Source organism: Drosophila sulfurigaster, chromosome 2L, assembly GCF_023558435.1.
Source record: "Drosophila sulfurigaster albostrigata strain 15112-1811.04 chromosome 2L, ASM2355843v2, whole genome shotgun sequence".
Taxonomy (NCBI): Eukaryota; Metazoa; Arthropoda; class Insecta; order Diptera; family Drosophilidae; genus Drosophila; species Drosophila sulfurigaster.
In genome coordinates, this window is record NC_084881.1 from 15,948,738 (window position 1) to 15,969,539 (window position 20,802).

The window sequence follows — 20,802 nt, forward strand, 5'->3', positions numbered from 1 at the left end:
AAGACAATAAGTCTTTTGTTTTGCTATCATATATAAGGTGAATGGTGTCGTGAATTTAAAGTAATTGAGTAAAACATTTCAACAGAAATGCGTTTCGTTTTTGTAATAATTATGTTGATAGTTCAAACCGGCGCTTCAATGCCAAACGGTTTTCAAAAACCCACACGTTACGATAACTTCGCAGTTTACAAAGTTTACGTAACTAATCCACAGCAACGAAACATAATCAACAGTTTGTTAAAAAATACAGATTTGGTAAGTTTTTAGTAATTGAAATCGTTGCATACTTTCGTAAACGAAGAATAATTAAAATATTTTGCTGCATACTTTTAAGCTGCATCACGAATTCGTTCTAACTTCAGAATAAAAAATATTGTACACCAGACAGATTAATTTGTTGCATACTTTAAGGCTCGACAATAAAAAGCTGTCCGATTTTATTTATTGCATACTTTTAGGCAGTGCCAAATGCAAAACAGTTTAATAATATATTGCATACTTTTACGTACTCTAAAAACGCGTCCCTGCAATTGAATAACAAAAAAGCTTCTTCTATGGCCTTGTGCATTATACTAAGAAAAGGTGCGCTAGGATCGGCACGACGAAACATATCGATTAATATAAAAAAAATGTGGGGTCATCTAAGAATCAAACACTTGTAAAATTTTCAGTCTCGGGGCCGAAGAAAAGATGCGAAAATTACAAATTCTAGGATATCTCGAGAACTACAAGGACGATTTGAATGTCCTTTGGCAGGATGATAGGCTTCATCTAGGTCCTTTGTTTGACACATGATTCGTAAGGATCAAACAGGATACGGCTAAGATATAAGCTATTTTTTGTTTAGAAAAAAGTCCTTTTAACTTTGTATTTTGCAGGACATTCGTCCTTTTCATTATACCAATCAGTTTGTATTAATTAGGGCTATCCTTGTACCAAAGGACATCACGATCGTCCTTCAAATGTCTGAGAAACAGTGGATATTTCAATTTTTTGGCCATTTTTCTATACTACCCCCTTGACAAAATTTAAGATTTATTTTTTGGAACGATGATAAAAATCTTTAAATGCAAATCGATAGCCCTACTTTCCCTGATTATGAAAATGTAAGTCCTTGCGAGATCCTTAAGGATTTCGCCAAGTTATAGCTAGAAAACGAATGTCCTTTTTCAAAAACAAGCTATATCACGCTCATATCCTGCCATATTTTCAAAGAACACATATTGCTAGGATCACAAGGACCACCTCTATCGATCTGCATCATAAAAATATGGGGTCATCTAAGAATCCAACACTTGTAATTTTTCGGTACGGGGCCGAAGAAAAGATGCGAAAATTAGAAATTCCAGGATATCTCTAGAACTACAAGGACGATTTGAATGTCCTTTGGCAAGATGATAGGTCTTATCTAGGTCCTTTGTTTGACACATGATTCGTAAGGATCAAACAGGATACGGCTAAGATATAAGCTATTTTTTGTTTAGAAAAAAGTCCTTGTAACTTTGTATTTTGCAGGACATTCGTCCTTTTGAGTATACCAATCAGTTTGTATTATTTAGGGCTATCCTTGCACCAAAGGACATCACGATCGTCCTTCAAATGTCTGAGATACAGTGGATTTTCGACTTTTTTGCCATTTTTTTATACTACCCCCTTGTAAAATTTTTTGGTGGAATTTTTCTCCTTTCGAGATCCTTAAGGATTTCGCAAAGTTATAGCTTCAAAAAATGTTCTTTTTCGAAAATAAGGTAACATCTCCTTTGTCCTTAAAATCATTTAATACTATTCGAATATACTTTGAAATACTATTTTTGACTAAATGAAGTTCTTTGGATTAAATGTAGTATAATTTATGGTACAATGGACAAAAAGAGATACATATAATGGTAAATCCCAAGGAGTTGCAAAACTTTATAAGAATCATCAATCGAGAGGGATGGCTAACGGAGCTCTTGATAACAAATGTGCAAGCGTAAGTCCTAAGTCCTTCTTCCGAAATACAAACAACTAATTTACATTTTCCAGATTAATTGATGCTGGTAACAAGCAGCCATAAATTTATACAATTAATTGAATTAAACATGAAGTATACAAATATATTGCATTTTTATTTTGATTGAGCTTTATAATTTTTATAATAATAGCGGAGCAACTCTGCTGAGGCTTACTTCTCCGATTTACATCCTTCGCCACAGTCGGAGCCCTCACAAATGTCACAGAGCGAGGACTTGACTTGGTAGTATTCAGTAGAACTACGATCCGTATCGTAGTAGTCATACAATCTAACGGCAGCTGGCTTCTGCTTGGCCACAGAGTGAGCCCGAATGCCCTCAACATCAAGGCACTTAACATCGCCAGGGGTCAAGCTATCGAAGTAAATAATCACCGTGGAGTCGGAATTCTTTGTCTCAATACGCTTTACACGATCAATGTCTTCAATCGCGCCGAAGCTATCAGAGTCACTAACGAAGCCGGAGGGCAAAGCAACTTCCATAACAGCCATGTTGGAGTCCTTCTTTGAATCCTCGAGAGGCACATATTCCGCACAAACTTCAAGTGTCAACTGCTGCAGTGGAGTGTCCTTTACTGTGGGTGTTACCTTGAAGCTGGGCTTTTTGTCCTTCTCAGCCAAATTGTAACGATAAGAGAGTTGAACCATTGCAGATCCTTGACCCTTGGCGGTGAAATCTATCTTGCTAGTGTTCATAGGCAGCACATGACTCTGAAGCACCAATGCATTCTCAGGTTTCACTGGAATGGTGTCCTTCTTTTCGTTGCCAGCATTGTCCGAGGATGTGAAATCAATGTCAATGTTTCCACTGCCAGAGCCAGTCTTATAGGCGAATTTGGTCAACGCCTGCAGACCAATGACCGTATCCTGTGAAGATGCGTAACCACCAACGCTGCTGCGCTGGCCAATCAACCACTTGATGATTGGCACTGCAGCCTCAGCTGATTCCTCTTCCAAAAGAGCCAACAACACGTAAGAAGTGATCTCAACATCATTGCTGCTTGGATGGAAATAAGATTCCTTTTGAGAGTCCTCACTCTTGGGAGTCTTGGACCACCAGGTGCGACCATCTTGCTCCTTAGCTAATGTCTTTAGCTTGGCAAGAACCTTCTTTGCCTGAGGGTGCTTGGCTAGTTGAAGAGCAACAGCTGCAATCGACAGGGAATATTGATCGTCTGACTTCTCCACCTCCTCAGCGATATATTGCAAGGCCTTGTCGATGTTCTCCTTGTATTTCGAAATAACTTCCTGTAAATAAACACAAGCAAATTTAATTAAAGTCAGATAAATTCTTTAGATCGACTCGAACATACTTCGTTCTCAAAGAAGGCAATAACCACAAATGATGTGAGTCCTAGAGCATTTTGATGGGCAAAGTCAACCACTTTTCCCACCTCAGGAAACTCGCCATTGTCCTTCTGCTTGGAGGCCAAGAAGTCGAGACCGTCCATGATAATCTTGGGATCGACATTTGTGTATTTGGCGGCCTGATGGAAGGACCTCATCACATAGGCAGTTAGCCAGGTGCTGCCAGACTTGTCAGACTTGCCAAACGCACTGTAAGAGCCATCGTCGTGCTTGTAGGTTAACTCACGTTGGTATCCAATTTCAAGGAACTTCTGGGCACGCTCCACAACGCTGGGCAACTTACGATTCGTCACCTCCAGATATTTGATGACCAAAATGTTTGGCACAAAATTGACCATGTTCTGTTCACCACAGCCGTAAGGCATGCGCACCAAATTCTGCAGATTCTTGATGGTGGGACCTAACAGATCACCGACCACTGAGAATTCTATGAATCCGGAATCTGGTACAGCTTCTTTGGGAATATCGACCTTGAGCTCTTGACTAAATTCGCCCTCCTTTGGCAGATTTATAAAGACAGCTCTATTTTCGTATTTCGTAATTCCCTCCGGCTCGACCTTCAATTTTTGATGAATCGTATCACCCGCCAGCGGAGAAATAGCTGTGATCTTCAGGGTTATGGTTCCCACCTTCTTGGGGCGTATCATAAAGGAGACGCTCTTGCCACTGTTGGATGGCACAGTCACTCGCTTCACGCGGCTCACTTCATCGATGGACTTCTCCTCCACCTCGTTTGTAGCTTCGGTAAATTCAAATTCTTTGTCCGCGTTATCCATTGTGATTTCAGCATCGAGGCTCTTGTCCAAATAGTTGAAGATAACAACGGGGACCGCAAAGACCTCGCCTATAAAACAGAGGTATAGTAGTAGTAGTAGTAGTAGTAGTTTGGGTTCTTGATATAAAATTGCAATGCACTTACCACGCTTGATTGAATAGGGCAGATTGGTGGAGACGAAGAATGGCTGGAAGACACGAATCTTGCTTGGATTTTCAGTCAAAGCCAAACCCTTATTAGGACTCAATGAGAAGCCAGTGACAACCCATGACGTTATGGTGTCTGGTATCTTTCTTGCCAAAGTAAACCCATCGGCATCCGTGCTGTGTTGGAAATATATGGTAGATCAGTTAGAGGCCACGATAGTTAGAGATAACACCAAACATTTAGCTACACATAGAACCATGCAAGTATACAATGAATTTATGTACAAAATGATGCCATTACCAAATCTACAGCATTACATCAAACCAAAAGCATGCAATTATAATATAATATAAGTACGAGTACGATTACGATTACTGGGTGTTAATACGAGTTACGAGTTCGAGCCTTTGTACATTTTTGTATAATTTCCAAAATATATCCAAGTTTCAAGAAATATCTCACGTATGCTAGAGCCAGCAATCTTTGGGTACTCATACTTATCCGCATCGGGCAAACTTTCAGTTACACTTGGTCTCAATGTTGTTTTGCGTTTTTTATTGGGATTCACAGCATCCCCACTGACTTTCATAATGGGAACTACACCCGTTTCCATGGATTTAATGTTATTTACTTAAAGAATTTAAACACAATAAATTTTATATTAGTTGCAGTTAGTGCTAAAGAGTGCATTTTGTTATAATCCCAGAACATGGTATTTAAGCAAAAAGTGTGTAGTAAGAATTACGTCAAATTATTAAGGAAAATCCAAGTCTCTGGGAATTCTTTTCGAATCTGCGGAACGACTACTGGTGAAGCAAATGATCCAGGTGGCCCCAGTGGACCACGAGGGCCACTTGGACCACGTATACTAGGTGGACCAGGTCGGCCAGGTAGCCCTATCGAAGTACGTGGAACAATCAAAACGTCCTGTACTAGATATCTTGGAAATCCTATGCACAAATATTTTATTTAAATAGAACAATGCATTAGAATATTATTTTCCAATTTGATGAAAATGTGCGTGATATACACCAGTTAAAAGAATGGTAATAAAAAAAGGTCTCAAATTTATAAGATGGAGATGTTATAGTTACACAATTTGATATACAAGTATTTTGGCTTCAAAGTATTATCAGTAAAAATTAATGATTCGAAGAATAAGCTGAAAGCTGACCAGTAAAAAAGCAACCAAAATGGCCAAAATAAAAACTCATACTTTTCAATATTCTCAAATATCCAATTTTCTGGGAACTCTTTTCGAATTTGAATTCTACTAGCAACTTTAGGACTATCAGGACTATTGCGCACAATATCCGTTTCTTCAGCACTTGCAGAACTATCAGAAACAAAACTTTCGTATTGAACCTCAGTTTCTTCAGCAATTGCAGGACGATCGAATACAAGACCATCGTATTCCGAATCTTCTTCTTCAACAATGAGATCTGTGTAAAGAAACGTATCTTAAATTTTATTCGGATAATGATAATGTGCGTGATATACACCAGTTACTCGTAAAAGAATGATAATAAAAAAAGGTCTCAAATTTATAAGATGGATATGTTATAATTACACAATTTGATATATAAGTTTTTTGGTTTCAAAGTACTATCAGTAAATATTAGTGATTCGAAGTAGAAGCTGAAAGCTGAAAAGCAACCAAAGTGCCCAATATTAAAACTCAATCTTTTTGATTCTCATACTTCTCAATGCTCTCAAATATCCAATTTTCTGGGAACTCTTCTCGAATTTGAATATTTTCCCGGGAAACGAATTGAAATCTACTATCAACTTCAGGACTATCGAATACAGGACTGTTGTATACTCGTACAGTATCTTCTTCATCAACAATGACATCTGTGTAAAGAAATGTATCTTAATTTGTATTCAGATGGCTCTGAGCATTTGTAAAATTTTTTCAATAACGAATTTATTTATTCTTCTCTCAGGTTCGATGTCTAAAATTATTTAAAAAACATAGATGAATTGCAACTGATACTATGTGCAGTATCAAATATGACTTATAGAAAAAAATGAATTGATTTCTCCAATATTAGTAGTATTTAGTGGCAGGAGTTATCCATTCAGTTAATAAATAAATCGCTCTTTGACCCTTCAACCCATTAGTAAGTTTGATAAGTATCAATTGCATCAATTACGGTAAGTTGCTAGCAAAAATCAAATTCTCTGGAAATTCTTTTCGAATCTGCGGAACAACAGCGGGAATATCAAATGATACTGCATTTCTCAAAAAGAATACCGGCGGACTAGTAGACTTCCGAGATACTCCAAATAGCCGCAAAGGTCTAAACCGATGTCTTCGTAAATCTATGCAAACATATTTGGTAAGCAGGAAATTAAAGTTGACTTGGCGTAAATTAGTTGATTCTAATAGTAGTAATTTTCTAACATAATCATAAGGTAATCTGGCTAAATGTGATCGTATCAAATTAAAGTCTTTTAGTGCAAAAAAATTAAAATTGCAAGTTGAAGTTGACTTAAAATTGATTATAATATTTATAGTAGTCATACTGGAAGATTCATTTTAACATTCCATTCATTAACTCATTGCCTTTAACTGATAAATAGCAATAATAAATTCTTCTTCTTTTCGAATCTGTGAAGCAACTGTAAAAGGACGTACATATATTGATAGGAGCTTTATCACAATGCAAATTTGCTATTAAAATATCTAATATTAATAGTAAAGAAATCAAATATCAATTTTTGGAAAATTCTTTTTAATTTATTACTCTAGCAAATAGATTGTAAATTATTTGTTAATGACTTCTGGATTATCGATTTCAAGAACGTTTGTATTAGTCACTCAATGATGGGATCAGTAATAGATGTGCTTGCAGTATACCAATGTGTATTATCACTCCAAGACTATAAGGCTATACATACAAATGTATAGTATAGTATTATATATTAGAAACTTAAAAGAAAATTCAAAAACTCAATTACATTTTGTTATCAAAAGATATCCAAGTTTCGGAGAACTCTTTACGGACTTGTGGTATGGAAACAGAAGTAGTAATCAAAGTTGGTTTTTCATTTTCAATGAAAGAAGCAGGAGAAACTGTACTGAATATCAAAGGAGTGGTTATATACTCAGCTCCCACAGACCGTAAAAAAGGTTCATCTTCCCAGAAATACTCCTCTATAGAAATAAAAAAAAGTTTGTCATGACGAACAAAAAAGATTTCTGAATTAATTTGGGAGAAATTTGATGAATCCGATGCAATAAAATAAATCTTACAATTTCCACAAAGGTCTACATATATTTTTAAATTAATAAAAAAAAGTCCAGGTGAATTTTGATCCCTAACCCACCGAGGTCATTTAGTAACTATTATAAATAATCTATTTCAAAATTGTGAACAATTGCGAAACTGATAATTTTAATGAACTACCAATTACTGGTCAATGCTTATTCTCTTTTCAACACAAATAATTACTTGTAAGAAGAAAATTTAAAAAAATAACATAAAAAAAACCATCTACCATTACACAGAATTAGAGACGTTACAGAATGTACCAAATAGAAAAAATCAATTAATGGAAGTAATAGAAGGGCAAGAACCTTACAACTTTTGGAGGAAAAAGAATAAAATAATATGTGATAAACCCGAAATCCACCAAAACATTAATTCAAACTCTGTTATTCTCGTACTTCGCAATGTGTTCAAATATCCAAATTTCGGGAAATTCTTTTCGAATACGTAAATTTTGCGCGGAGTCGATGAGTTCTCTATTATCAACTCCAAAACTATCGAGTGCGAGTTCGAGTTGAATTAACGCATCTGTTTAAAAAAATAAACAATAGTTAGTTAAAATTTAACGGAGAATCATTTAAAAGTAATACTATAGATAAATTGTGTTATTTTCGACGCTTATTCCATATGACATTATCATTGTTAGTTTACCCAAAGTAACATCATTAGACAAAATATATTGAACATTCAAATTACATTTTGTGGTCAAAAAATAACCAAGTTTCGGGGAACTCTTTACGGATTCGGGGGATGGGATCACGACGTGGATAAAACCCAAGAGATTGTGGTACCACATTTCCAGCGAATCCGGAAGCTGGTGAAGCTGCCATAAACTGATAGACGGGAGCTCCCAAACCTCCCACCAACAAAGGCATAGGCATAGATTCCCACCCCCAATAATGTGTGACTGGGGGATAATAATTAGTTTAGTTAGTACCGAATAACGATTAATGAGATTAAATTCAAGGGGAATTGGATGATTCCGTATGTATTAATCTCCCATAAATTTGTAATTCCATAATATAATATTAATAGTGCTATTGTGTATAATAATATAATATAATGTGAAAAGAAATTTCAGAAAAATCTTCCCCTATAAAGTATGTTCACTAATAATTTTTCCTTGCTAATAATAATATTATAGATTAGTATAGTTAGAATACTATATAACAAAAAGGAAAGAGTTTCTCATTTAGAACTCCTCGTATATCACATAAGCCAATTGTAAATTAGAGATGTGCGTAAATCTTATATATAATACATATATAAAAATTGTGCTCGAAGATACTCAGTTACATTTTTATGAGGTAATATTTATATGTATATGTTTTGAAAACTAGTATTGTTAGAGAATATTCACAATTACGTCATGTTATTAATAAACATCCATGTTTCTGGAAATTCTTTTCGAATGTGAGAAATAAAAACGAGAGGTCCAGAAGATTCTCCGGAGATTTGAAAAACCCTATCTTCGACATCAAACATTAATCCGTCCAATTCATCAATAGAGTCACCTAGAAGATTGCAGTGTAAGATATGCTGGTAATATTAAACTTATTATTATAAAAAGAAAATTGTTCCTAATTAGTATCAATGAGTTTTCAATAAAACTTAAGTATAACCATTCGGTAAACTATTAACCCAAAAACTCCTAAATTTCGTAAATGGAATATAATGGGGTGGGAATTACGTAGTTTTGCCAAGATATTCCAAGTCTCTGGAAACTCTTTACGGACTTGAGGAGCAGCTGCAGCCACAACATTTTCCTGAATAAATTTTATGTTGATTTAATTCTTAATTAATTTAATACTCAATTCGAAGTACACATATAAATCTTGCACTCAGTTCTGAAAGATTTGTTAACATACTAATACTATAGATTAGTTCAAAAATGTATTGAATTTATTTTGAAATATGAATTTACTTAAAAAGATTCTTGCTAGGTCTCTATGATTACTAGTTTCAATGCACATTCCATGCACAGTTAGTTGATAGTACAATTGCATTCGATATCTTCATTTTAAATTAAAAACTTTCGCAATTACATTATTTTGTTATAAACAACCCATGTTTCCGGAAATTCTTTACGAATTGAGGGAACAACAACCGGATCATATTCGTCATCATTTAAATCAGAGCCCCCTTTCGGAAGTCGAATAAATCCCTTGGTGCGTCCACTATGAGGAATTCTGCATCTTCCTAACTTACGCCGTCTTTGACGACATCTAGCTGAAGACAAGTAAGTGGTTTTGTAGAATAGTCAATAGTCTATTTTTATAAGATAAGTTAAAAAGTTAAATAATACAAATAATATATATACAATTATTTTGAATGCTGATTCCATAATTTAGAATAACAACAGGCTAGTTGAATTCTCAGTTACAATTTTTAGAAAACTCTTTTCTAATTTAATCCTTTAAGTTTTTGTAAACAACTTCTCGATTTTCGAATTCAATAACTAATAATGGTGGGATATGAGTAATTAAATGCATGTTAATGTTATTTTAGAATCTTATTTAACACACAACGAAGTATTTTTTTCAATTTTTTACTGTTTGCTCAAATAAGTAAAGAAGTTAAATGATTGGCCATTAAAATGCAAGTTTAGAATGTGCTAGCATTTAAATTACCAAAAAGATATATGTATCTTAGTGCAAATGAATTAAAGTGCAACTAGAAATACATTTTGGACACCTTCATCTTTATGTTACACATGTTACCTAACAATAAAAACATATAAGAACTATACGCGTTTGTAGTTATTTGTGGGTACATATGTATATATACATATGTAATAAATGAGTTCAGATTTGTTCGGAGGAAGTAACTGGTATTGATTTGCTCGTAATATTAAGTTAATTAAAATATACGTTGTTGGAAAATAGTTGCTTGAAAGACAAGCTAGTTAGTATCAAAGCGTTTGTTACTAAGCTTTGGTATTGTCAATTAGCTCTTAACCCAAAAACTCCTAAATTTTGCAAAAGGAATACAATGCAGTGGGATTTACGTAGTTTTGATATGATATATCAAAGTCTCTTTAAACTTTTTACGGACTAGAGGAGCAGCTGCAGTCCCAATATTTTCCTGAATAAATTTTATCTTGATTTAATACTCAATTCGAAGTAAACATATAAATCTTTCACTCATTTCTGAAAAATTTGTTAACATACTAATACTATAAATTAGTTTAAAAATATATTGAATTTATTTTGAAATATGAATTTACTTAAAAAGATTGTTGCTAGGTCTCTATGATTACTAGTTTCAATGCACATTCCATGCACAATTAGTTGATAGTACAATTGCATTCGATATCTTCATTTTAAATTAAAAACTTTCGCAATTACTTTATTTTGTTATAAACCACCCATGTTTCCGGAAATTTTTTACGAATTGAGGGAACAACAAACGGGTGTAAATTTGAATAAGGGCCCCTTATTAGATGATTATGAAATTCCTTAATGCCTGAAAGATAATAATCTCTATCTGAAGACAAGTAAGTGATTTTGTAGAATAGTTTTTACAATCTCAAGATAAGATTCTATTTTAATAAGTTAAGCTCAAAAGTTAAATAATAGATATATATATAATATATATATATGTTATAATTATTTTGTTTTCGCAAATCTATAAATATTTGAATTGACAATCAGAAAATCAGCAATAGTATTTTCTAAACGATTCTGACCAAATGAAATGAAAGTGACAAAGTGCAATCATATTGAAGTGCTAGTTTCTGTTATTAAAGTAAAAAAAAGAATTTAACCAACTTTAGAGTTGAATTCCCGGTGCATTTTTGCCATAACCCATTGCTTTACACTGTTAAATAGTCACAACAACAAAATTACGTCATATTGTGAAGAAAAATCCAAGTCTCTGGAAATTCTCTTCGAATCTGTGGGACAGCAGCGGGAGAAACAAATGATCCAACATCTTGCATTTCATCGGGACGTATATACGAAGGTCGTTTATACATTGGAGCAGGAAAACTCTGCCGATACGCATATCTTGGTGGAAAATCTAGGCACGAATATTTGATTTTAATAGCTGGGTAATCAAATATACAATTTTTAATAAACTCTTTACTAATTTAATCCTCTACGTTTTTGTAACCGACTTCTTGATTTTCGAATTCAACACCCAACGTAGTATTTTTATACCCGCTACCCATAGGGTAGAAGGGTATTATAACTTTGTGCCGGCAGGAAATGTATGTAACAGGTAGAAGGAGGCATCTCCGACCCTATAAAGTATATATATTCTTGATCAGCGTCAACAGCCGAGACGATATAGCCATGTCCGTCTGTCCGTCTGTCCGTCTGTCCGTCTGTGTGTCTGTCCGTCCGTCCGTATGAACACCTAGATCTCAGAGACTATAAGAGATAGAACTATAATTTTTTTTCGACAGCACTTGTTATGTTTGCACGCAGATCAAGTTTGTTTCAAATTTTTGCCACGCCCACTTCCGCCCCCGCAAATCAAAAAAATCGAATAACAAGTGTAATTTTAAAGCTAGAGCTACGAATTTTGGTATATAATACAATAATTACTGTAGTAGTTATGATTCCTGAAAATTTGGTTGCGATCAGATAAAAATTGTGGAAGTTATTAAAGAAATACTTTTGTATGGGCAAAAACGCCTACTTACTAGGGGTCTGGGTTGTTTTGGCTGACAATCTGGTATATTGAGCCGTTTATGGTATATTTTGAATGGTGTGCTGTATCGATATACCAAACATACCATTTGGTATATTTTTAGTATTTTTTTTAGTATTTTCGGTATATTTTGAAAATGATACCGCAATATTTTGCCTTTATTAAAAATGGGTAGCGGGTATCTCACAGTCGAGCACACTCGACTGTAACTTTCTTACTTGTTTCAATTTTTTTTTTGGTTACTCAAATAAGTTAAGAAGTTAAATGATTTGCCGTTAAAATGCAAGTTAAAAATATGCTAGAATTTAAATCCCAAAAAGAGATATTTTAGTCCGAATGATTTAAAGTGCCAACCAGAAATAATTTTGGTACACTTTTTCTTTAAACAAGTTACCTATGTTAACAATTGTAGCTTAGATAACAGCGTAAATATCATAGACAATAAAAACATATAACAACAAACAATAAAAACATATAAACAAAAATTAGTTCAGATTTGCTCACAGGAGGTAACTTGTATTGAAGCCCTCTTCTACTTATGAATGTACACATATTTGAATGCGACAATACGTGGTTAATTGGGAACGCAATTGCATTCGATTTCTGTTGGATAAATAGAGAGTATTCGAAATTACGTCAAGTTATTAATAAACATCCATGTTTCCGGAAATTCTTTTCGAACGGGAGAATTAAACATGGGACGTCCAAAAGAATCTCCAGAGCATCCGAACATAGCCCTATCTTCAATACGGTACATTATTTCTTCATCCCATTCCTCAGTTGAGACTCCTTCTAAAAAAATTCAACTAATAATATAATATGCTCGTAACATTAAATGAATTATAATATTCGTTGGAAAGTTGGAAAATGGTTGCTTGAAAGACAAGCTATGTTAGTTAGTATCAAAGCGTTTTTCAATAAGCTTTAGTATTACCATCCAGTTAGCTGTTAACCCAAAAACTCATAAATATTGTTGAAAGAATATAATTCAATGGAAATTACGTAGTTTTGTTCAGATATATCCATGTCTCTGGGAACTCTTTACGAACTTGAGGAGCAGCTGCAGTCCCAGCATTTTCATAATATTCTGGCCCCGAAGCCAATGAATACAGCACAATACTACTAGTGTCAGGACTAAAGAGTGGTAGTGCTCCCTCTGGATAATTTATATAACCTAAATAAATTTGGTATTAATAATTGATTGGTAATAAAAATAATTAAAAGCTTTTCTTCAGATATATGTAACTCAAATTTATCTTATGTATAATAATATCTGCTTAGTTCGCTCTGTTTTGAAAGATTTCCCCAATTACATTATTGTTATAATCTACTCATATTTCCGGAAATTCTTTGCGAACTCTGTTTAAGTGTGATCGACAGTGACCTGTGTGACCTGTTCCCATATGAGGAATATTTTTCTCAATGAAACTATTGTAATTTCAAAAGCTTACGAGGAAAAATATAAAATAGCAACAGAATGAAAATGAACATTGAAATTTCAAGTTGTTTAGTTACTATCAAAGCATATTGCGTAATGAGCAACTTAATATGGTTAGTTTTTCAACAATTAGCACTTAATGTCTTTGATAAACAAAAGGTATTTTCAATTACGTAATATTGTTAAGATGGACCCATGTTTCTGAAAACTCTTTACGAACTTTAAAAAACGTAGGCTTGTTTGAAATACTAGGAACAACTGCATATGTCCGACGCCTTGATGTATAAATTGTTGATGGACTCGTCGCAACTGCAAAGTTCAACGCTATCCCGGGACCATATGGTATTGGTCGATTAAATTGTTCTTCATTATTCTTAATTTCTAATAATAGACAAAGAAATATAACTATTGTTCTAACTTAAATAATTTTTAAATAAATATTCTGCTTTCAATTCGATAAATGATGATTACTTAAATATTTAATCTATACAAGAGCCCCACAATGTATAATCGCGAAATATAACCAAATGTATTAGTTCGACTCTTATTCCATAGCATTGTATCGCGTTAAGTTGTTAGTCCAAAAGCAATAGGAAATAATAAGTATACAGAATTACTTTATGTCGTTAATAAATATCCAAGTTTCCAGAAACTCTTTACGAACTAGAGGAACAACAACCGGAACAGAAGAGAATTGTGGCTTTCTTGGAGCAGAATATGATTGTGCTCTAAATGAATATGAAACAGGTGAATAGGAACTCCTTGCGCTACTTCCCCAACGCCCAGAAGTTCTCCTGGACGAGCCTGGCCGATTAAAACCTCCGGTCCTCCTACGCTGATTCGGCCAGCGCCGTCTTTGAGGTCTCTGAGGTCTACGATAATTACTTCTACCTGAAGACAAGTGAGTGGTTTTAGTATTCTTACTAGTATAGATGATTTATACACCAGAAAAAAACACAATAACTAAACCGTAACAGAAACCAAGTCATCATACATTTAAGGGGTTAGAAAATGCATACTTTTCAACATTGTGAAATATCCAGGATTCAGGAAACTGCTCCCGAACTCGAAATTCCAGTTCAGGAACAAAAAGCTCTCGTTCAGATAGATAATAGGCCACATAGTCGTAGTATTCTGAAGAAGAAATACCCTTAACCTTAGTATACCAAAGTGTGGACCATATTATGGTAGTATCAATTCAAACTCAAGTACTCTAATTAATAATACATATGCAAGCATCAGACGTTAGGGTATCCAGAACCCACCTCATATTCGACGAGTGCCATATCCAGATATCTTCAAAATTATTACGTATCAATGGCACCTTTTCAGTTGTCTCTGTTTCGCCATAATCGCTGTCTTCTTCAATATCATCAGAACTTGTTTCTTCATACATTACTTCGTCATCAACATAACGTAACGCTAAAATTCGCATATTAACAAATGTGATCGTTGGAACTGCAAATCCATCTTTTGGCCGCAAGCCAAACTATTTTCTCAAATTCCAATTTAATTTATGTATTTACTTACGGCTTCTCTGAGGTCTACTATTATAATATGGCTTTAATATTCTTACTAGAAATTATGAGTTACAGAAAAAAACATAATATCTAAACAGTATCACAACAGAAAACAAATTATCACGCATTTAAAGGGTTTAGAAATTGCACTTTCAACATTGTGAAATATTCAGGATTCAGCAAGCTGCTCTTGATCTAAAAATTCTAGTTCCGGGACAAAAGGCTTTGCTTCAGATATATAATATAATAAGCCATATAATTATATTAGTCTGATGGAAATATACCTTTAACCTTATTTTATATATTATGGTGTAATCAATGTAATGCTAACATAGAAGCTATTTTTATCAAGTACTCTAAAATGAATATGCGAGCATCAGGCGTTAGAATATCGGCCCACCTCATATTCGATTGCCATATCCAGATCTCTTCGAAATTCTTACGTATCAATGGCACATTTTCAGTTCTCTCTTTTACATAATAACCAGGCTCATCATAATAATAATCTTCCCAATCGTCGGCAAAACCACTTCGGTCTGAAAATAGCGCAGCAAACAATGTTTTCACTCGAGCTATTGGCCGCTGGCGAAACGACCCTTTCAAATACACTTTAAACTTAATTATTCTCATTTCCCCAATCATCTCATTGTTTCCTTTAAACTGACCTTGAGTAAAAAAATAAAATTGACTTACCGGTATTATAGGGATAATCGGCATTAGTGAGAGTCACGAGACCGGAGGTTTCTCCTGGATAGCGACCATAACCTCGTTGCCAGGGTGTCGATGTCTTGAAGTTGCTAATGCCGTTGAAGATATCGTCACGGGACAAATCATTGCCAGATTTAAGCAACAGTACACTCTGATCGACACCCAGCAGACCAACATATGAGTCGGCATCTGTTTTCACCTTAAGCTTCACCTCTTCACTTGGCTTTGCCTCCAAAGGAGCTGAGATTTCAATCTGTAGTACAAAATGGAATTACACAAAATGTGAAATACGTGAAAGTGTCGTCAACTATTTACCGAGTTTTCAAATTCTCTGTCAACGTTTACATTATGCTCTTGGAATCGCAATTCATTGTCGACCACATAGTGCACATAGATCGTGAACTGAGGGACCATTTCGAAGGTAGGGATTAACTTAATCGTATGGCTCTTGCTCTCCTCGGCCACCTCAACATATTCCGCCTTCACAATATTGCCTCTGGCGACTATTGTATAAACGAAGTATGGAATAGGTTTGTCGGATTTCACATCAATCGATAGAGGTTTTCCCAATTTCGGCCTATAGAGTGAAACCAATGTGTTACATTTTCAACTACATTCAATTATTTTCAATCACTCACGATTTGGTCTTGATCTTGATGCTAAGTGGATCCTTTGAATCGATAGCTGGCTGGAATTTATTGAGTGAACCCAGCTGCGAAGTAGAGTCTGCATAGGATCCCTTCAAGCTGAAATAACGATCAGTATTCTCGGGCAAGGTGATATTGAATGAGGCAATGCCATGCTCGTCGATGGGTGCTTCAAACTCAATGGTCTCAGCATCAGGCTCCGAAGTTGCGGAAGAGCTTGAAAAGTGGTAGTATCTATGCGGTGGTTCCAAGGAGAGTTTTGCCTTCTTGGTGGCATCTCGAACAGGTGAACCATCCAAGTTCTTTACCACCATCTGGTAGGTAAACGGTACGCCTGGCTTGTAGCGCACACTATTATCCAGGGCCTCCAAATTATATCGTTGCGAATGCAGATTGACAACAGTGGATGCGTTTTGTTTGTTGCCAGTCAGATCTTCGGTTACCTCGGCAAAGATTTTCAATGGAGGCGTATAATGAGTGGGCAGTTTCAAGTCCGAAATGTCGAATTCCACATGTCCCTTGCCATCGACATCGATGGTTTTCATCTGCTCGTTGTCGCGACTTGATCCATAGAAACTATAGTTGGGTGCTAGGGAAACTGTGGCCTTGCCCTTGACAGGCTTACCATACGTGTATTTAGCACGAATTGTTGCCTTAATGACACCATCCTGCTTGGCAATATCCTTGGTTGACTCCACAGCTACCTCAAACTTGGGCAGCACATATTTGGCCACCTCAAAGGACTTTGTCTCTTTCACATCATCCTCTCCAACCTTGACGACAATATTCCAATTGCCCAGCACGGGTTGTTCCGACAACTGAAGCTCTCCCGCATAGACACCTTTGGTGGGCTTCACATCCAATACTTGTTTGATGCGATTTTGGGCTCCATCATTGATGATAATGCTGATCGGTTTATCGATAACAGCCGGACGTGTATTCTCGTCGAGGAAGAGCACTCGGAAATGAACTAGATCTGCGGGCTTGTATGTTGCCTTATCGGTCTGTATATACACCGATGGCTTGTGATCGGCCTGAGTCAATTTCGTTGAGTTCTCAAAGATAAGACCCTCAATGCCAACTGCCGTCAGATTGTAATCACCGCTCGACAAATGCGGTACATCGAACTCTACATTAACCGTCGACTTGGGCTCCACCTCCACCTGCTTTGTCTCATTGTAGGATGGACCATTAATGCCGACTTTGATAACACTCTTCACGTCGACGTCATGCACAGAAACCGCTACATTATACTTGTAGTTAGAGCGTAGAGTTCCAGGAGCGATAACGGTGTACCGACTGCAATATATTAAATATATTCATCAGTTTCAAACAATTGAGTTAATTAATATTCTCGTTAAATGACGTATAATGTTAATTTATGTGCATCTTGATTGCAGTTTTATTATTTACGATTAGATAAAACCTGATTTTTTAGGATGTTTATCAAAATAACTTAAAATTATTAATTCAAATCAATTCCACTGAATTTATAATGGGTAATCAAATTATTTGTATTATTTGTTGATATTATGTACTTTGTATTAGCAATTGCAATTTGGAGAGCTAAAACCGGATTTTCCAATGCTAATCAATCAGCGAAACCTATGAATTTAATGCCGCTTTCATGTATGTACATATGTATGTACCTTTATTAATACTATTAAAATTCTAACGATCATCCATCCATCATTCTCTTGTGTGTTCTGATCATCTCTCGCACTCGTTTTCTACCTCTCTTTCATCTCTGTGCAATTCAATTAAAATAAATTAACAAAATTACATAACACAAATATTTAATTAGCGTAACGCTCACAAATCACATTAGAAGATAAAGCAGAGGCGAGATGAAGGGGGTTTTGTTTCTGGTATTGCCCGAAATGTAAGCATAATGAAAAGGTTTTTAATGTATCTCTCCCAGACATGCAGAGCGATAAGAGAAACGTAACGAAAGAGCAGAGGAATAGATTGACAATGTATGCATACTTCGGTTTATTACTATTCGACCGGTTTGACAAAAATAGGAGAGAAAAAACAATAAAAAGAAATGTTTATCTTTCATTGTCTCCTTTCTTATTACTCGATTCGTAAGGGGCTCGTTATCTCTGTTCCCCCAAATACATACAGGCATATGCTAACACAAATACATATTCACATATATATGTATATGTGCAGCATGTTGTATTCTTAGAATTAGCAATAAAATTGATAATCCTAAGATGAACTTGTTCTAAGTCTAAATTAGTTAATTGTTTGTTGCACTGTTGTTTGGCTGTACGACTGATAACCTTGACTATATGTATATTACCGATGGTCAGTCAGTTAGCTAGAACGAAATTTAGTACTTACCCAGTGGCATTTATGAGCAGCCCCAATTGAAGCACACACAAACAAATAGCAAAACTACGCGTCATATTCGAGAATTGTTTTGCAAAATGCAAATCTTTTCGGGAAACACGAGCCCACGCAATTAAAATATAAGCAAAACAATCAAAACAAAGGGACTTTGTCAATATAATTTAAACTAGTATCAATGATTCACAGTTATTATTTCACTATCAGCACACACACATGCACGCACACAGACAAAAACCACCGCACAGCAAAGTAAAGCTTGGCTTGAACTGTTCGGGCGATCACAAGAGACGTTTTGATGCGAACCGATCGCTGTTCGGATCCACACTGAGCTTGTCTCAATGAGCGCCGTGCTTTAATACGATTTTCAGTGCTGCCCGAAGAGCAATCGGCCAAACGGGTAATCAGGCAATCGGTTATAACCGCTATGCTACACACTGTCAAATCGACACATCTTCATGCACGTGAAACAATTACTCTGAGAAATTCCCCGCTGTTAAATTTGTCAGCTTTAATAAATACACCGAAAATGCCGAAACCCGATCGATGCCTGCTCGTACGTCATTGATGATAGAGTTCTATAGAACTGAGATAATTTGTTTTCACTTTTTGTTTGTTTTTTTGGACGACGCTAATGAGTCAAATTTCCAGCTTGAAAGGTCTAAGGTTAAGCGAGATAATTTGTAATTAATTTGTGACAGCCTTACATTATTGTATTTGTGACAGCCCTTAAATTTAAAAATACGTAGGGTTTAAGTACATATATGTGTAATATACAATTGGTTCAATATTATATACAAATTCAATAATAATAATCGAACTTTTACTTATTAACTAATTAAGTATTCAAACTATAGTTGATTGTTGTACTTAAGGTTTATATTAAATTCACTGCTTTCCTTTGCATGTGCACAAACTTTTCTCAGAGAGAGAAGGGAACTGCATGCTTTTTTACAACCGGCAAAACCTCGCGAGTTATTTGCAATCTATGATGCAAAGCAGCAATTCCCTTCTAGCCTAGCGGTAATAAACGGGTATGCAAAACCGTTTCATTAGCTAGGACAAGAACCTCACACTCAAAGCTAGGCCCCAAGTCAAAGCTTTGGCAATGCTGTTACCGGTTGAGCGGTCAGCTTGAATCGCGACTAATGCAAAAGTAAAGCGCTGACAGAAAAATCAGTTGAACGCGAGCTTACAACCGGGCAACAGCGAACAGAGCGCGAATCGCAAAACAGGTGGACGCGCATCGAAACGAAAGTGAAATATAAATAAAAAAAAAAACGTGAGCAAAACGCTCTAAAAACGCGCGGAGCAGCGTCTGTGCAAAGCTGGCGCAATCGTTTTGGTGCTTGGTGCTGTTCGAAAACAAGTGAAGCAACAACAAAAAACACAAGCAAAGCCAAGTCAAGACGAGGCGAGACGCGACGCGACGAGCTTTAAGCCTTAATACATTGGTGCAGAGTGCACGGGGCAAGCTGCGCGGTCAGTCGACCCACACACGAAAAGGCTAAAAGCCAACCAGCCAAAAAAAAAACATTCAACTTGGTTATGATGTGTGCTGTTGCGAATCTCTAACAAAACATAATAGTCGACTATTTAACTGATAAACGTGTTTATACTTAATTAAAGTTAACAACAAAAACAGTGATAATAAATGCGCAATATGAGAGTCAACTGGGTGCTTACACTACTGAGTTGTTTACTTTTTCTATTGCCAACTCACACAGCTGCTCAGGGGTTAGTAAATATCACTCACACAAACATTATTACAGATACATTCGTTAGTATGGCATATGCACATTTATCGAACTCCCACACTAATAAGTAGACGAGTGTGACAAACACACAGGTGACGAGTTGCACAAAAATTGTAAAAATGAAATAAAAACATGAGAGTAAGAA

General features: G+C 35.6%; 3 protein-coding genes across 25 annotated transcripts in view; 2 read left to right on the top strand and 1 right to left on the bottom strand.

Moving 5' to 3' along the window:
* LOC133846921 (uncharacterized) lies at positions 1 to 2,361 on the top strand. The gene is made up of 3 exons (XM_062281635.1): positions 1 to 255; positions 1,845 to 1,972; positions 2,026 to 2,361. Exons 1-3 carry the CDS (start codon positions 88 to 90, stop codon positions 2,054 to 2,056), a joined length of 327 nt encoding a protein of 108 aa, XP_062137619.1. The 5' UTR covers positions 1 to 87; the 3' UTR covers positions 2,057 to 2,361.
* The window catches only part of LOC133846607 (C3 and PZP-like alpha-2-macroglobulin domain-containing protein 8), a 23,468-nt gene continuing 4,736 nt past the window's right edge, over positions 2,071 to 20,802 (bottom strand). The window contains exons 1-8 of one of the 23 annotated variants that reach the window (XM_062281565.1): positions 18,895 to 19,239; positions 16,537 to 17,844; positions 16,214 to 16,475; positions 15,884 to 16,151; positions 4,715 to 4,931; positions 4,299 to 4,477; positions 3,325 to 4,223; positions 2,071 to 3,259 (exon numbers count right to left, since the gene is read on the bottom strand). In XM_062281565.1, coding sequence (XP_062137549.1) covers positions 2,165 to 3,259; positions 3,325 to 4,223; positions 4,299 to 4,477; positions 4,715 to 4,931; positions 15,884 to 16,151; positions 16,214 to 16,475; positions 16,537 to 17,844; positions 18,895 to 18,959 — 4,293 coding nt within the window. In that variant the 5' untranslated portion in view covers positions 18,960 to 19,239 and the 3' untranslated portion in view covers positions 2,071 to 2,164. Of the gene's footprint in view, positions 3,260 to 3,324; positions 4,224 to 4,298; positions 4,478 to 4,714; positions 4,932 to 5,046; positions 5,252 to 5,517; positions 5,744 to 6,001; positions 6,156 to 6,457; positions 6,627 to 7,974; positions 8,105 to 8,272; positions 8,484 to 8,942; positions 9,091 to 9,621; positions 9,802 to 11,424; positions 11,597 to 12,867; positions 13,025 to 13,234; positions 13,407 to 13,843; positions 14,052 to 14,287; positions 14,562 to 14,689; positions 14,805 to 14,935; positions 15,093 to 15,590; positions 15,799 to 15,879; positions 16,152 to 16,213; positions 16,476 to 16,536; positions 17,845 to 18,894; positions 19,240 to 20,802 lie in introns of those variants that run through there. The other 22 variants (XM_062281569.1, XM_062281564.1, XM_062281579.1 and 19 more) reach the window with 22 other exon arrangements.
* The window catches only part of LOC133846591 (thioester-containing protein 1 allele R1), a 9,135-nt gene continuing 8,405 nt past the window's right edge, over positions 20,073 to 20,802 (top strand). Inside the window, exon 1 of the mRNA XM_062281560.1 lies at positions 20,073 to 20,637. Coding sequence (XP_062137544.1) covers positions 20,555 to 20,637 — 83 coding nt within the window. The 5' untranslated portion in view covers positions 20,073 to 20,554. The remainder of the gene's footprint in view (positions 20,638 to 20,802) is intronic.

Excerpts from the sequence above, each read along its gene's own strand:
- LOC133846921 (XM_062281635.1), top strand. The coding sequence starts at position 88 with ATGCGTTTCGTTTTTGTAATAATTATGTTGATAGTTCAAACCGGCGCT. Across the intron at positions 256-1,844 it reads TGTTAAAAAATACAGATTTG|TATAATTTATGGTACAATGG; the intron begins GTAAGTTTTTAG and ends GATTAAATGTAG. Across the intron at positions 1,973-2,025 it reads TTGATAACAAATGTGCAAGC|ATTAATTGATGCTGGTAACA; the intron begins GTAAGTCCTAAG and ends TACATTTTCCAG.